This window comes from Pelophylax lessonae (assembly GCF_965119305.1).
Source record: "Pelophylax lessonae genome assembly, chromosome: 4".
Taxonomy (NCBI): domain Eukaryota; kingdom Metazoa; phylum Chordata; class Amphibia; order Anura; family Ranidae; genus Pelophylax; species Pelophylax lessonae.
In genome coordinates this window covers 505,294,866-505,313,102 of record NC_138771.1, presented here as the reverse complement: position 1 = coordinate 505,313,102, position 18,237 = coordinate 505,294,866, and the positions used below count along the sequence as shown (strand labels likewise).

Genomic DNA, 18,237 nt, shown 5'->3' with positions numbered 1-18,237 from the left:
CTTCCCTTGTATTGGACATTAGTCACCACGGATGCCAGCCTGTCCAGGGGGATCTGCTCAGGGGATCTGAGAAAGAGTCCAGGCTACCGATCAATGTCTTGGAACTCCGAGCGATAAGACTGTGTCTGTCTGCATCATTGGATGGATCATCTTCAGGAATACCCAATGCACATTCAGTCGGACTGTGCCATGGCTGTGGCTTATGTCAACCACCAAGTGTGCACAAAAAGTGCCCTGGCGGCTCTAGAGGTAGCTGGCATTCCAAGGTGGGCAGAACGGTTCGTTCCAGCCCTCTCTGCCATGCACATTCCTGGGATGGAAAATTGGCAGGCGGATTACCTCATTCGGCAGGCATTGGACCAAGGGGAGTGGTCTCTTTATCCGGAGGTTTTTCATCAGCTGTCTCCGGTGGGGTACCCCCCCCCGAGGTGAATCTGTTGGCATCCCAGCTCAACAGAAAGGTTCACAGGTTTGTGGCTTGGTCAACTGATCGTCTTGCAGATGCTAAGACACGCTGGTGGCCCCGTGGGGTCAGTATCGTCTGATCTGTGCCTTTCCTCTTAAGCTTCTGCCCAGACTCCTACGCAGGATCGAGGCAGAAGGGATTCTGGTCATCTTGGTGGCTCACGACTGGCCTTGCTGGGTCTGATACACCGATCTAGTGCTGCTGGTCACTGACGTTCCTTTGAAGCTTCCTCTCAGGGAGGATCTGCTGTTCCATGGACTGACCTGTTTTACAGTGGCTGGCTTTGACGGCTTGGCTGCTTAATGCCAAGTGCTAAAAGATAGGTTTGTTGGAGTCTGTGATTCCTACGGTGTAAAAGCTAAGAAATCTACTTCTCTAAAGATCTACCATTGTATGTGGGATACGTACACCGCGTGGTGGGAGTCTCTTGGGGGTTCATCCTCACTCCTTCTCGATGGTTTAGATCTTAATCTTCTGTCAACGGGTGTTTGAACAGAAATTTGCCTTGAGTACCATCAAGGGCCAGGTATCCGGCTTGGTGGTTTTTTCCAACAACCTTTGGCCACACACTCCCTGGTGCGGGGCTATCACTTCTGCGCGCAGGGTGTCAGGGCAGCCCTGAAGAAGTTAACATTATTTAGTGAACGAAACGCATCAGCTTGTGGACACCTTGGTCCAAACTCAGACCCTTTTGAACTTCTGATGCAAAACGCTGGATATCACAGCTTTCACTGATTAACCTTGAGGCTATTTTTGTGTCAGATGTCAGATGTCGAGCAATACATGAACTTTACACTACAGGGTTGTTCCTATGTAGATTGTACTCCTAGTCCTATTGAGACTCTTGCCGTCTTCTTTGCTTTTCATCAGTCTTCACTTTGATTCAGAGAAAGAAGACATACTGCCTGACTTATATTGCTTCTGGCTCCCATCATGTGCTCAAGATACACACCTTGAGTTCACAATCTTCATCACAGAAGCCCAGCACACCTGGGAGGGATTACCACCAAAGATCTCTGATGATGTGGACAGAACAGCTCAACCGGTTGTATGCTGTCTGAAACAGCATTAGTGGACATACAAAGGAAGTGGCTGTGAGCTGCATGTGGAGCACGGGATCCTCCTTCAGTCCATACTGTATTCCCTAAAGGACTGCTGTTGCGGACAAACTGAGTAACATTAACATCCCACCTTCGGAGATCCGCTTCTATCACTGACTCTAAAGATTATATTGTATCAATGTGGCTAGATTCCAACCACCAGGATTTATACACATGTGATTTTTGCTTTCTGCGATTTACTGCTATACCTTGATCACCTTGGCCTTATCTGTGCCTCTGACTACCAAGACTTTTTGTACTGCTTGAAGCTGCTTGATAAAGGCACCATAGAATATCTTCATACTTACAGGTTGCTAATCATTGTGTATCCGCTACATACTGGTGTGGAATTCATTATTCACCTGTTGGATCACATGATATGGACAGAACAGCTCAATAGGCTGCATGCTGTCTGAAACCGCACTAGTGGATATACTAAGAAGGTGGCTGTGGAGCACGAGATCATCCCTTTGGCTCGCACTGTATTCCCCAAAGGACTGTAACACCATTAACATTCTACTTTTAGAGATCCGCTTCGATCACTGACTCTAAACGTTATGTTGTATCAGTATGGTCAGACTCCAACCACCAAGATTTACACACATGTGATTTTTGCTTTCTGTGGCTTATTGCCATACTTTGATCATCTTACTATCTGTGCCTATCAGACAAGCAAGACATTTTTGCACAACTTAAAGCTGCTTGACAAGGCACCATAGGAAATCTATCGCTAATCAGTGTGTACCAGCCACATACTGGTGTGGAATCCATTATCCACCTGTTTGATCACACTCCCTGCTGGGTTCTGTATTATTTGGGTTTATTGTTTTGCATCTCTTAAAGTGCCACAAGATCTATTCCTGGTGACTATTGGGTGAAAATGTGATATTAGATGTCCACTATGTATAAGTATAGCCGGTGCTAAGCTGACTTGATTGTGGTTTCCACCATTACCCATATACCAGTGATTTAGGTTGTTGTAGGTTTGTTCCAGACAGAACCGTGACAATAATGTTCGCAGTGTGAAAGTATCACCTTGTTGGAACTACCACACCGCTATTTCCTTAATCTCACCACTGCCTGTTATCTTGTCATACTACCTTTGTGTGATTTTATATTAACATGTTTGTTCATGTGGTTAAGTGTGGACCCGGGTGTGCATCCTTTGGCAACGTTATCATTTTTTAATGCATTTTTTAATGTATGTGTAATGTGGTCTGTTTTGATTTGCTATGAGGTTCGGGTTCCATTTTTGGTATTCATTAAACTTTTAAAGAAGAAAACCGCGTTGCTCTATTCTCCTCCTCCTTTATCGAACAACTTTGGTCTTTCCTCTCTGTTTTCCACATATTGTTTGTCGTATTCAGGAGTTGAAGGGTTAGATGCCACTTTAATTGGTGAGTCGGTGCTTCTAACTGGGACCGGTATATTTAGTAATCCGGTCTTTTTCTGATCCTAGGGTACTTAACCTTTGCTTTTACCTATTGTCATGTTAATGTCCAAGTATGTCCCATGCGCAGCTTCCAGGCAGATGAATGCAAATTTTCCTCCAGTATTTTTTTGATAACATACTGTATTCATCTTTCCATCAATTCTGACCACATTTCCTGTGCCTTTTGTAGCTCACACATCCCCAAAACCTTACGATCCACCTCCGTGTTTCACTGTCGGAATGGTGTACCTTTCATCATAGTCCTTGTTGACTCCTCTCCAAATGTAGCGTGTTTGGTTGTGGCCAAAAAGCTCAATTTTGGTCTCATCACTCAAAATTACTTTGTGCCGGAAGGTTTGAGGCTTGTCTCTGTGCTGTTTGGCGTATTGTAAGCGAGATACTTTGTGGCATTTGCATAGTAATGGTTTTCTTCTGGTGACTCGACCATGCAGCCAAACTTTCTTCAAGTGCCTCCTTATTGTACATCTTGAAACAGCCACACCACATGTTTTCAGAGAGTCCTGTATTTCACCTGAAGTTATTTGTGGGTTTTTCTTTGCATCCTGAACAATTTTCCTGGCAGTAGTGGCTGAAAATTTTGTTGATCTACCTGACCGTGGTTTGGTTTCAACAGAACCCCATTAGAGTTTGAACACTGCTGATTGGCATTCTCAACAGTTCAACTACCTTTTCCCGCAGATCCTTTGACAATTCTTTTGCTTTCCCCATGACTCAGAATCCAGAAATGTCAGTGCAGCACTGGATGAAAGATGCAAGGGTCTGTCAGGACTCCTAAACGTATTGACCTTTTTCGCACACACTACAAGCAAACAGATCACAGATGAGGATGGTTACCTTTTTAATAGCCATTCAAACCCCTTTGTGTCACTTTGTGTGCATGTTATCAGGCCAAAATCACCAGGGTATGTACACTTTTGATCAGTCATTTGGGTAGTTTCTGTTGTCATGATTTAAAAAGAGTAAACACAGTTGATTGCTAATAAATGGCTTCAACCAAACACTAACCATGAGTGAAAGAAAAGTTTGTGTTGTCATTCATATTCTCGGAAAAATGGCCAAGAAATCATAAATTCTGCCAGGGTATGTAAACTTATGAGCACAACTGTATACCCCCTGGGATTGGCCATGGGTGAAGCCACAAGTTTTTTTTCTGCGTAGTGTCCTACTCCTGTAGGGGGCATCATAACTCAATGGTCAAGAATGATAAGAGCGGTGTCTGTCAATGAACATCAGAGAAAAAGATTTTACGGTAAGTCAAAAATCCCATCTCTTCCCCCCCCCCCAGCCATTGACTGGGACAGTGAAAGGGGAAGCAGCAGACTGCACTAGAGCTCTTTGGCTCCTAGTGCTGTTCTCTCTTTCCAAGTCTACGCTGTGCTGTACAGGAACTGCAAGAGTGCTTGTTCAAAGTCTAATTCAGATACTTACAGTGCTTGCATTTAAAACAGTACATTTAGGGTCTGTGTCGACAATTTTGTTTTAAATGGGTTTTGCAGTCTCATACAAGTTTGAGAATGCAAAACCTGCTTGAATCTGGTCAGAAGGTGGTCAACTTTACTTCCGGTGCACCAGTCAGTGAATTCTGAGTGATCTCAGAAGCGTTTCAAGTTGACATCAAACGAATGCCATCTACACAGGCTCTTATTGTATTAAAGCGGTAGTAAACTGCAGTTAAAAAAAAAAAAAAAAAAAATGGTCCCTGAGTAGTTTGTCATAATGTGCTAGTATTCACTGCAGTTTCACACTGTCGCCACTATAGGTGCTTCCATCTTCACCCAGTCTTCCTTCTGGGTTCGCAGGCTTCGACCGTATGAATGGCTGAGCTGTGAATCACTCCCGCGCACGTGCATAGGAGTCCTGGCCACTGCATGGAGATTTGAATGGACAGTACAGTCTAGTCGGAGCCCAGTGCACATGCCGCGGTGACACCACCAGCCGCTCCTAAAGTTAATATTTCCTAAACGTTTAGGAGATATTTACTCTACCTATAGGTAAGCCTATATTGAGGCTCAATATAGGCTTACCTATAGGTAAAAATCAGCAAAGGGAATTTACTCCCACTTTAATGGATACAGAGCTTCATTCATTTCTTTCTTTTGAACCTCTCTGAAATTCAGTGTTAAATGCGATCTGTTACCCTTTTGGGGTTTCCCTTCACTTCATGTTTTAACTGACATCCATCCCCTGGACAAGAAGTGGAAGGAAGCCTTCCTTTTAAGAAGCACGGTCATAAATAGCTGACTAAGGATAATAATAAGGAAAAAAGGTGCGCAAACTTCACCTATTATCCACGAGTTGGTTTTTTCTACATGCAACATTTTGGGAACACCCCTCTTCAGATGGAATAGACTGTCTATTGTTTTAGATTTTTTCACTTTATGGACAATTTTATATTGTTAAATTGTTTAGTATTAGCGCACATTGAAATTTTCAGTTACATCTTCTTCCACATAAATAGCTGACTACAAGGGTTTTTACATCTTCCTTGCTTTACAAGCAAAATAGTTTTTTTCTTTTGTTATTTGTGTCCCCATTTAAAAGATCAACTCTCCCTCATCTAGGTGACATGATGACCTTACTAATGAAGAAAGATACTTTAACAGAAGAGGAGACACAGTTCTACATAGCAGAGACTGTATTGGCCATTGATGCAATTCATCAGCTGGGCTTCATTCATCGGGACGTCAAACCTGACAACCTGTTGTTGGATGCTAAGGTGCTTTTTGTTTCTTTCTACTTTTCCTTTTTATATCCCTTCAAACTGTTCTCTTCAGTAAAATGTAGGATTTATTTTTTCTGCTTCAAAAGAAATCCTGTTGTTATAATAATGTGTGCGGCTATTGCGACTTCCTTCTTAAACTGCTAGTCTTCGGGGGCTTGTGTCAATAGGGGGCGGGCTTCTGTCAGTTCAACAGCTTACTGGGATCATTCGGAATTCATTGCATTTGATCTGCAGTTGACCTGCATATGACCTACTTCTAGCTACTTTTGGGTTCCGTTAGATTTGTATTAGTGGAGTCTGAGTCATTATTCTGACACATGTTAGAAGATCATGAAGTTGAAGAAAAGTTATCTGTATGCTTGTGATGGGTCATATACTTAAGTAGAGGGCAGGGAAATAGCATTTCCAGATGCCAAATTCAGCAAAAGCAGCTTCAGTGTTTTTGTCATAGATGTTCACCCTCATTTATTGTGTTTCTGGGCCTGCTGACTGGACAGGGCTTTTACTTGGCGCTCCTACTCTACCAATATATTGTCAGGAGGAACTGGTTTGCCCAAAACCTCAATTAGGGTGAGAAGTAAGCGAGGCAATAAGACGGCCAGATCTCACTGTGCAAATCCCTAAAAGAACGAAAGGCAAAACTTTTTATTTATATTTGATAAAGGAGGGTTATAACCCCTGTAAGGTTTATTTTTGCCATCTGTTTCTCATTGGGGAGATTTTCCTTAATTTCTGGTCCCATAGCCAAAACAGGAAGCGAGAGAAGGTAAGGGAATCTCTGGTTGTCACCAGAAGTAGCATCCATATTGGAAAATATCCCCACTATCCCTGTTCTGGGGACAACCCAAAATGTGGGATTTTCCTTCTACTTTTACTTTCGCTGATAATAAACGGGAATAAACGAGAGGGGGAATCTCCCTAACAGGGGCACAGACAGCAATAAAAATCTTATCCTTCTCCATTCCATCTAAAAGAAAAAAAGTTTTGACTTTACTCCTACTTTAAGAGCCTGGGTAGAAGGGCTTTTGTTGACTTCAAGCTGGTTTTGTGGTAGTCATTTCTCAGCAATGCATTGATTTCTTTCTCAACAATGTAGTGTTTCTGCTTTGACTACCAAGAGGCTGCCCACACACTGTGTATAGGGTAAAGGCTCTTGGGAGATGTAGTCCTGGGGCCATATTTACAAACTGACCTCCCAGCAGCTTCCCCTCTGCAAGAACTTTAACCGGTAATGACACAGGGAGTAATAAAGTGGTTTCTAGCTACAGGGACATGGTCAATGGAAAAATGAATTCTGTGACACAATCTAGGGGTAAATTTGATTATTATCCACACTAAAGGCTAAAGTCATCAGCCACACATGAAAACAGGAAATATATTTTGTCCTTTTCATACAATTTTATACTGGTACCTTCAGGTCTTTGTCAAAAATCAACTTTGCTAGGGCCACCCCAGAGTATACCCACATAACCCCACCCACTCAGTGATGCTCCAGTTTTTTGCTAGCGTGTTTAGGTGATGGACCTGTTCTCTGGAGAAGTATATTTCTCTTTCGTTCATCGACAGACACATCGCTCCATAAATCATAACTACTGGGTTATATTGCCGCCTCCAGGAGTAGGACTAGGCGGAACAAAAAACACCTGGCTATGCTAATGGGCCGTCCTCAGCTTGGTATATAACCCCCCCTCTCTGCTCTAGGTAATCAGTTTTAATCTGTCTAGTCAGGAGTAAGGACCTAGGCTCCCGGCTGGGATCTCTGGTCCTAGAGGTTTTTTTCTCCTTCCTTACATCTTTTTTGTGTTTTTTCTCTTGGAAGATCTATAATCAACTGCAGGGCTGGATAATCTAGATTCAGTGGTCCACCCAGCCAGCGAGCGTGTGCAGACCGCAGCTAAATGCTAGGTCAGCCACGACATAGCCTCACGGACATAGCCTCCAAAGGTGTTTCCTTATGTGCCTTATTTTGACAGGTTTTCCTGTAAGGAATGGGAACAACCAAAATTACCCTTTGTGGTCCCCAAACGTTTTGCTGTACATAACCCTTTTGAGGAGTCACTTTTAAAAATGGTGGACTAGTTCACCAGTGGTGGACCCTCCGCTTTTTTTTTTTCAGGTTGAATAAAGCAACCATGATCCCAGTAGAGGAATCCCCGCTCTTTAAGGATCCGGCTGATAGGAAAGCGGAGACATTGGCACGCATCATGTTTACTATGGCTGGTTCAGCATTGCGGCCAGTGTTTGCCTCAGCCTTGGTGTCTCAGACCCTAACTGAATAGGCCAAGCTTTTGTGGCAGGGCCTGGGGAGTGAGCAGATCCCCGCTGCTTATGTTGGTTTAGCGGACCAGTTGTTCCATGGGCTGCAGTTTTTGTGATGCATCTTTGGATACAGCTCCTGTGCTGTCCAAACTTTCTATTTCAGCAGGGGTGATTAGGCGTGTGCTGTGGTTTAAGAATTGGTCCGCAGACCAAGCCTCTAAAAAAAGCTCTCACGGATCTGCCCTTTCAAGGTGCCTGTTTGGGGCTAGCCTGGATGAGATCGTTAAGGGTATCACGGGGATGGTAGAGTACCTTCCTGCCACAGTCAAAGAAAGGGAAGGAGCCTCGTCACAGACGGGGGCCCTTCTCAGCCAAAAGAAAATTATTTTGTGCTTCTGGGACGGAGAATAAGGGAAATGGCTCTTTTAAATCTTCCGCGGGGAGGTTCCAAGCAACCTTGGTCTGGTAAGCCTAGAGCTAGCTTCTCTGGACTGGCAGACAACACCTCTTCAGCATGAAGGTCTGCTCTCACCCATTATTGGGGTGGGGGGACATCTTCGCTGGTTTCCAGCCCCCTGGATGTCTTTTGAGAGCATCAAGGAGATCTGCAAAATATTTCTTTTGTGGGTACCCAGAAAGGGGGGCAAAGTTCTTTTCAGGTTTTTTAGGTCCTGAGTCTCCTTTGCGGATTTAATTCCTGGAAAGGTTCAGGTAATGTCCAAACTACCTAAGGTCCCCCCCTCTCCCTGTCCAGGGAATTTAATTACCTAGGTCTAATTTTAATTCTGACAAGGGTGGCCCTTCCTCTGGGCAAATTTCAGGAACCACAGGCCATGATTCACTGGCTGCTGACAGAGTTCTCTCTCCTGATTTTGCATACAGGTTCTGAGTCTGGTGGTATCCACCTTCAAGACAGTTCTTTTTGCACAGTCCTACATGGAGCTCCTTTAGCAGGTTCGGCTCCCCAGGAGGATACAGAAGTTCATGGCGAGATCACGGGTTCCTCTGGCAGACGCCACAGGTATCCAAGGGCCACGGTAAGGCCAGTATCATCCTAGGCTCAGGCTTGATCCGCAGTTTCTGTGAGGAATCAGGAGCGAAGACCTTCCAATCAGTCTGGTGGCCATAAATGTCCCTTGGGGGCTTCCTCTCAGAAGACCAGTTGTCCCAAGGGCTAATCTACCATCTTGCTTTACAGTCGCTGGTTTAATGGAAAAGCCAGGTAATGAGGGATAGAGGTTTCTCTAAATCATTGATCCCTACTATGGTGAAGACAAGGAAGTCGTCTTCCAGCAAGATATACCATCGTACGTGGAAAACGTACATTTCTTGGTGTGAGTCGATTGGCACTCATCCTTGATCCTGTTCTGTGGCTCAGATCTTAACCTTTCTTCAACGGGGCAATGATCAGAAGTTGGCCTTGAGTACCTTCAAGGGCCAGGTGTCTGCCCTGGTATTCTTCTTTCAGCAACCCCTAGCCACGTACTCTTTAGTTCATACCTTCATTCAGGAGGTTCGACATGTGGCTCCACCTGTACGGTCTCTTTTGCTGCCATGGGATTTAAATTTAGTGCTTTCGGTTCTCCAGAAACCTCCATTTGAGAAAATTTGGGAGATTCCCTTGTCTACGTTAATTTATTTTTTTTTTCTTATTTTGATAACTTTGCCCCTTCCATTCCCATGTAACATGTACAATTGTAATAACATGGTTAATTTTGCAGGGTCACGTCAAACTGTCTGATTTTGGTCTTTGTACGGGACTGAAGAAAGCCCACCGGACAGAATTCTACAGGAATCTGAGCCATAATCCTCCTAGTGATTTCAGTAAGTGCTGTATAGTTCTGTTTCTGTGTCCTTGCATAACATGAATTGCTGGTCCACTTAGAGCCTAAAACCGTTAGTGGAACACTCAGAACATTCAATCAGAAGGTGCAGGGTTTCTTGAGAGGAGTTACCAGACCCCTTCCAGCTCAGGCAACATAAAACAATTTACTCAACAGCATGCTGCCAATAATGCCACTTCTTTTTTTTTTTTTTTTTTTTTCTTGCAACCTGTGCAAAAGTTTAATGTATAGGGCAGAGCACCATAATCTAACAAATCCTTTTCATGTCAGCATTCCAGAATATGAACTCGAAGAGGAAGGCAGAGACATGGAAGAAGAACAGGAGGCAGTTGGTAAGTACACAGGTGGGAAATAGAATTTGTATTTAAAATTTGTATTTAAAACTTTTATGCAATGTAGTAGTAATAGAATAGTGAGATTACATAGAGTGCACATTGTCAGTTCATGGTCTGCACATTTCCTAAAAGTAAATTATACTGTACATTCACCTTGAGCTTTTACATATGTATTCTTATTGATCGGTACCTCACGCTTTTGCTCTAATGGAGTGGGGATTTTGGGTATGGGAGAGTATGTGCCCTCTGTGACAGTACTCAGGTCTAAACAGCCAATCGCTTGGCCGCACCACTGCCTTTTGGAGAGGGCAGTGACATGAACACATTTGGTAAATTCTGAGACCTAAGATTATTCAGGTGGATTTCTGCAGCAGATAGGAGGTGTTGGGTGGTGAGTATACTTAGGGGAGTTGGGCTTTTAGCAGGCGCTGGAACTTTGCTCAGAACAGCTAAATTGTCCATGCCTCTTCAGTGTACTTTCAGAGTGACTGTAGGAATGATGGTGAATTGGAGTGGTTTTATAGGGACAGATGATATCACAGCGATGCGACTATCACATGATCAGGCTAAAAAGAAGGTAAATTCTGAGTTGCTTTGCTAAATACTTTCTTTGACTCGGTTGGTTAAACACTGTTGGTAAATAGTTTTCATTGTTATATATGCTCCAACCTATTGAACTATAACATAATATCTGGCCAGTATGGGATTCTGCACTTCTTTGCCATTTTATGTTGGTATATGTGCCTTGTGTTCTACTGATCCTCTTAATCATTTATCTTATGTCATGTTTCAGGCCTACTCCACAGTTGGGACTCCTGACTACATCGCCCCAGAAGTCTTCATGCAGACAGGATACAACAAGCTTTGTGACTGGTGGTCATTGGGTGTCATCATGTATGAGATGTTAATAGGTAAGCATGAATCAAATGAAATATTGCAGCAGCGTGAACATCAGGAAGTCTGTTATTTGCAACTTTCCACCAATATTGGCATGTGGTCAAGGCTGCAGTTTGTGGCGTTCAGACTCTGAGGGCCAGCCTGCATTTTCACAGATGCAGATTCAGGAAAATGAGGTTACCACCAAGGTTGAGGAGCTGTCGAAGTTAAACAGCAAAATGCTAACTACTGACCCTATGTAGGCTGAGTTCCCTGAGTAATTTTACAGATAACATGTCAGCTTAGAAATATTGAAGATACCAAGGCTAAGCACCACTGGCTAAGTGGTTAGCACTTCCTCCTAGCAGTACTATGGTTGGTTAGAATCCCAACCAAGGCACTACCCTGTTTCCCTGAAAATAAGCCCTACCCTGAAAATAAGACCTAGCATTAATTTTGGGGATGGCTGCAATATAAGCCCTACCCCAAAAATAAGCCCTAGTTAAAGTTGTTCTAAAAACATTTAATCCATTTTGCAACAAGATTATATAATGTGCAGTGTGTCTCCTTTTGTAACTTTATTGTGGAAAATAGATTATTTACAGTGCACTGGGCGCTCATATGACCTGAGGTAGATCTCCTCTCCTCGCAGTTTACGTCAGTGGCCCCTCACTCTGCAGTGCTGAAAGTGGGGAAGAAGAGCTCCGGTGGGTCATGTGAGCACCCAATGGCACTGTAAATAAGGTATTTTCTACTATAAAGTTACAAAAAGAGACACACTGCACACTCTATTATCTTTTTACAAAACGGGTTATATAATTTTATAATGCCTTTTTAATCAAGGTTTATTTTTTGGATTACTGAATGTCCTAATGCTGACTCCTGAGAAGACAGGGGACGCAGGAACTTTTTTAAAAACATTTTATTTGTTTTATTCCAGGTTTTTTTAGAACAAAGAGAGGGGTAAATGACACAATACAAGCACTGTGCTGTCTATCATGCCTTAAAGAATCAGGATTTGTTTTTTTGTTAGGGTTACAACAACTTTAAGATCGTCATGGTGACATGACTGTTTTTGAATAAATGTAAATTATTGTACATGCCGTAAATAAATAAGACATCCCCTAAATAAGCCCTAGTGTGTTTTTTGTAGCCAAAATTAATATAAGACCCGGTCTTATTTTCGGGGAAACACGGTACCTGTATGGAGTCCGCCTGCGTGGGTTTCCCTTCAGTTTCTCCGGTTTCCTCCACACTCCAAAGACATCCTGATAGGTTAACTGGCTTCTGTCAATGTGTGTGTGTGTGTGTGTGTGTGTGTGTGTGTGTGTAAATGTGGGTTAGGGACCTTGGATTGTAAGCTCCTTGAGGCCAGGGACTGATGTAAATGTGCAATATATATATATATATATATATATATATATATATATATATATATATGTAGCTGCGTACATTCATTGCATTATAGAAGTACGTGTAATATATAAATAAAAAAATATATGCCATAATTATAAATATTTTTGTCCATCCAGTCCTAAGATTTATAAAGCTCTGCCTATGCACAGCCCTGCCTTGCAGGGCAAGAGGCCTGATTTTTTTGCTGCACCAGTCAAGTAACACTTAAAGGTCTTGTCCCTCCCCCAGCCTGTGACTGGTCATTGAAAGGAGAAGCAGTAAACTCAGAAGCTTATCTCTGTGTCACTCTGCTCTCTTCCCTTATCAGCATTCCTGGTAGCACATGAACACTACTGCAGAACGGATTAGTTCCTTGTTCTGCTTTTCTCTTATTCAGTTTAAGTTTATCTGTCTATGGGCTGTAAGAAGCTAATCAGGTACATTCAGGTACCTCTGGTTACTTTCAAATTTCAAAAAGAATTTCAGCTTTAAAGTGACATTAAACAATGTCCTTATTCTCACCATACTTCATGGCCCTGTATTCTGCATTTCATTAAATTGTTTATTACTGTTTTTCTGCCTCCTTGTAACCTCCTCTGTTTTCCCCCCTTACATCCATTCGTTTGAAACAAGCAGTGCACGTTAGTTGCCATCATGTGCCCTGCTCTGTGCACACCAAACATTCCATAGTCCCTAAACCATTTGAAGAGTGAGCAAGAGAGGGTGGTTAAGTTCTACATACAGTAGGACCATAGAAAACAAATGTAAATGCTCTATTAGGAAGTTGGAGCAGCAAAAAAAGTGGAGAGTTGGTGGAGGCTGAAAGCGATAGAAGGTACTTTTTTGAATTCAGAATACATACTTGAATTACCACCTAACCGCCACTTTACAACTGTTTAATTGCGAATTGGCCAATTATGTGGCAGCAGCTTAATGCATTTAGGCATCTAGATGTGGCATATACAACTTGCTGAAGTTCAAACGCATCAGAATGGGGATTTATATTTTGAACATGGCATGGTTGTTCAGGCCAGACAGGCTGGTCTGATTATTTCAAAATCTGCTGATCCACCGGGATTTTCACGCACAACCATCTCTAGGGTTTACAGAGAATGGTCCAAAAAAGATATACTATCCAGTGAGCGGGGAGGTTGTGTGGAGGAAAAGGCCTTGTTGATGTTGGAGGAGAATGGGCAGACTGGTTCAAGATGATAGAAAGCCAACAGTAACTCAAATAACCACTCATTGCAACCAAGATATGCTGGATACCATCTCTGAATGCACAACACATTGAACCTTGAAGCAGATGGGCTACATCAGCAGAAGACCACACCGGGTGCAACTCCTGTCAGCTAAGAACAGGAAACTGAGAGCTACAATTCACACAAACACACCAAAATTGGACAATAGAAAATTGGAAAAATTTTGCCTGGTCTGATGAGTGTCAATTTCAGCTACAATATTCGAATGGTAGGGTCAAAATTTGGTGTAAACATGAAAGCATGGATCCATCTTGGCTTGTGTCAACGGTTCAGGCTGGGGGTGTATTGGTGTTGGGGATATTTTCTCAGCATACTTTGGGCCCCTTAGTACCAACTAAGCATTGTTTAAAAGCCACAATCTACCTGAGTACTGTTGCTGACCATGTCCATCCCTTTATGACTACAGTGCACCCATCTTCTGATGGCTCCTTCCAGCAGGAAGCTGGAGCTCAAATCATCTCCCCACTGGTTTCTTGAACATGACAATGAGATCACTGTACTCCAATGGCCTCCACAGTCACCAGATCTCAATCAAAAAAGCACTTTTGGGATGTGGTTGAACGGGGGAATCATGGATGTGCAGCCAACAAATCTGCAGCAACTGTTTAGCATCACTTTAGTGCAGGGGTCTGCAACCTTTAAGACATAAAGAGCCACTTGGACCCGTTTCAGAAGGAAAAAAAGAACTGGGAGCCGCAAAACCTACAAAAACCTACAGGGGGGGTCGAAAACAGGGACGTAATTAGAAATCACAAGGCCCCATAGCAAAATTTGCTATGCCCAATGATCATACCCCAATGCAGTGACCAGCATACATGCCCCTTTCAATGCAGTGACCAGCATACATGCCCCTTTCAATGCAGTGACCATCAAACATGCCCCTTTCAATGTAGTGACCATCAAACATGCCCCTTTCAATGTAGTGACCAGCATACATGCCCCTTTCAATGTAGTGACCAGCATACATGCCCCTTTCAATGTAGTGACCAGCATACATGCCCCTTTCAATGTAGTGACCAGCATACATGCCCCTTTCAATGTAGTGACCAGCATACATGCCCCTTTCAATGCAGTGACCAGCATACATGCCCCCTTTCAATGTAGTGACCAGCATACATGCCCCCTTTCAATGTAGTGACCAGCATACATGCCCCCTTTCAATGTAGTGACCAGCATACATGCCCCCTTTCAATGTAGTGACCAGCATACATGCCCCTTTCAATGTAGTGACCAGCATACATGCCCCATTCAATGTAGTGACCAGCATACATGCCCCTTTCAATGTAGTGACCAGCAAACATGCCCCTTTCAATGTAGTGACCAGCATACATGCCCCTTTCAATGTAGTGACCAGCATACATGCCCCTTTCAATGTAGTGACCAGCATACATGCCCCTTTCAATGTAGTGACCAGCATACATGCCCCTTTCAATGTAGTGACCAGCATACATGCCCCCTTTCAATGTAGTGACCAGCATACATGCCCCTTTCAATGTAGTGACCAGCATACATGCCCCCTTACAATGTAGTGACCAGCATACATGCCCCTTTCAATGTAGTGACCAGAATACATGCCTCCTTACAATGTAGTGACCAGCATACATGCCCCTTTCAATGTAGTGACCAGCATACATGCCCCTTTCAATTTAGTTACCAGCATACATGCCCCTTGCAATGTAGTGACCAGCATACATGCCCCCTTTCAATGCAGAGACCAGCGTGCGTGCGTGCCCCCTTCAAAGCAGTGTGTGGACCCCCCGAGGCATCACTTCACTTACCTCACACTGGTGCCTGGCGTGCTGCTGCTGACGGGATACCTGCATGCGCGCTGCTGCCCTCCTCTCCGACAGCGGGCGGGAAGGTGGCGTAGGGACTGTGCGTGACTAACGCACGCACCGCCCCCCACGCGACGTCACAGCCAGGACAGTGCCACAGTGGGGAGTGTCGGGACGCACAGTGCGCCTCCTCCCCTCGCTAGCATCCGCCCCGGAGCCGCAGCAAAGGCTCAAAAGAGCCGCATGCGGCTCCGGAGCCGCAGGTTGCTGACCTATGCTTTAGTGGTTCAGTCTATAGGGCTGCCTCTCTGACTTCATTGCATATTGAATGATCAAGGATTGAACAAGTGAAGCATGCAGATCACTTGCAGCTTGCTTGTCGCAGGTCTGCAACTTAGGGGTGAATGCAGTTTCTATTTTCCTGTGGTGATGTATCATTTTTCACTGCATCCAAAAATAGCTGTATAGTTGACATTTTGATAAGTGACAAGCGCTTTCATTATCAATTCTTCACAGTTCCTCATCTTAGCTGTGTGAACTCTGTTGTAACATAACCATAAATTTTATGTAAACTAATCAAACATTAAAGGAATTCTGTTACTTAATTGTTGTGCTTGTTATGCAAGTGATTTATTGTGGCTGATCTAATTAAAGGACTTTGTTTTGCGTTACACAGGATATCCTCCATTCTGTTCAGAAACGCCGCAGGAGACATATCGGAAAGTGATGACCTGGAAAGAAACACTTGTTTTTCCTCCTGAGGTGCCAATATCTGAAAAGTCAAAGGATTTAATTCTCAGGTCTGTGCCTGGTCACATGGGGGGCAATGGTTGGGTATTAGTGTTGCATGCTGGATTATAGCCTGACATTTACGCTTTGATTCCTGCTGGTCCTTTAAGCGGTTCCTAAAGTCACAGGTATTTCTTGGACTTCCCAATCATGTGATCACTGTGATTGCCTGTCACAGCAATCACACAATCAGGAACCATACCACTAGCTCCTAATTGTGACTAGTGAGCAGGAGCTATCGGAAACCCTGCTGTCAGTGCTGGCGGCACCAACCAAGTGAGCGTGCTTTCAGCACAAAGCAGTGGCATCGGCTGTACACACACACACACACACACACACACACACACACACACACACACACACACACACACACACACACACACACACACACACACACACACACACACACACACACACACACACACACACACACACACACACACACACACACACACACACACACACACACACACACACACACACACACACACACACACACACACACACACACACACACACACACACACACACACACACACACACACACACACACACACACACACACACACACACACACACACACACACACACACACACTATTAGGCAAATTAGTATTTTTGAGGATTAATTTTGTTATTGAACAACCATGTTCTCAATGAACCCAAAAAACTAATTTAATATCAAAGCTGACTATTTTTGGAAGTAGTTTTTAGTTTTAACTATTTTAGGGGGATATCTGTGTGTGCAGGTGACTATTACTGTGCATAATTATTAGGCAACTTAACAAAAATCAAATATACAGTATACCCATTTCAATTATTTATTTTTACCAGTGAAACCAATATAACATCTCAACATTCACAAATATACATTTCTGACATACAAAAACAAATCAGTGACCAATATAGCCACCTTTCTTTGCAAGGACACTCAAAAGCCTGCCATCCATGGATTCTGTCAGTGTTTTGATCTGTTCACCATTAACATTGCGTGCAGCAGCAACCACAGCCTCCCAGACACTGTTCAGAGAGGTGTACTGTTTTCCCTCCTTGTAAATCTCACATTTGATGATGGACCACAGGTTCTCAATGGGGTTCAGATCAGGTGAACAAGGAGGCCATGTCATTAGCTTTTCTTCTTTTATACCCTTTCTTGCCAGCCACGCTGTGGAGTACTTGGACGCGTGTGATGGAGCATTGTCCTGCATGAAAATCATGTTTTTCTTGAAGGATGCAGACTTCTTCCTGTACCACTGCTTGAAGAAGGTGTCTTCCAGAAACTGGCAGTAGGACTGGGAGTTGAGCTTGACTCCATCCTCAACCCGAAAAGGCCCCACAAGCTCATCTTTGATGATACCAGCCCAAACCAGTACTCCACCTCCACCTTGCTGGCGTCTGAGTCGGACTGGAGCTCTCTGCCCTTTACCAATCCAGCCACGGGCCCATCCATCTGGCCCATCAAGACTCACTCTCATTTCATCAGTCCATAAAACCTTTGAAAAATCAGTCTTGAGATATTTCTTGGCCCAGTCTTGACGTTTCAGCTTGTGTGTCTTGTTCAGTGGTGGTCGTCTTTCAGCCTTTCTTACCTTGGCCATGTCTCTGAGTATTGCACACCTTGTGCTTTTGGGCACTCCAGTGATGTTGCAGCTCTGAAATATGGCCAAACTGGTGGCAAGTGGCATCTTGGCAGCTGCACGCTTGACTTTTCTCAGTTCATGGGCTGTTATTTTGCGCCTTGGTTTTTCCACACGCTTCTTGCGACCCTGTTGACTATTTTGAATGAAATGCTTGATTGTTCGATGATCACGCTTCAGAAGCTTTGCAATTTTAAGAGTGCTGCATCCCTCTGCAAGATATCTCACTATTTTTGACTTTTCTGAGCCTGTCAAGTCCTTCTTTTGACCCATTTTGCCCAAGGAAAGGAAGTTGCCTAATAATTATGCACACCTGATATAGGGT

General features: G+C 43.7%; 1 protein-coding gene across 2 annotated transcripts in view; it reads left to right on the top strand.

Annotated features, from left to right (window-relative positions):
* Window positions 1–18,237, top strand: part of STK38L (serine/threonine kinase 38 like) — a 55,738-nt gene that overhangs the window by 24,079 nt on the left and 13,422 nt on the right. For both annotated transcript variants that reach the window (XM_082252930.1, XM_082252929.1), the window contains exons 7-11: window positions 5,581–5,735; window positions 9,722–9,824; window positions 10,115–10,176; window positions 10,973–11,090; window positions 16,164–16,287. In XM_082252930.1, the coding sequence (XP_082109056.1) occupies window positions 5,581–5,735; window positions 9,722–9,824; window positions 10,115–10,176; window positions 10,973–11,090; window positions 16,164–16,287 (562 nt within the window). The remainder of the gene's footprint in view (window positions 1–5,580; window positions 5,736–9,721; window positions 9,825–10,114; window positions 10,177–10,972; window positions 11,091–16,163; window positions 16,288–18,237) is intronic.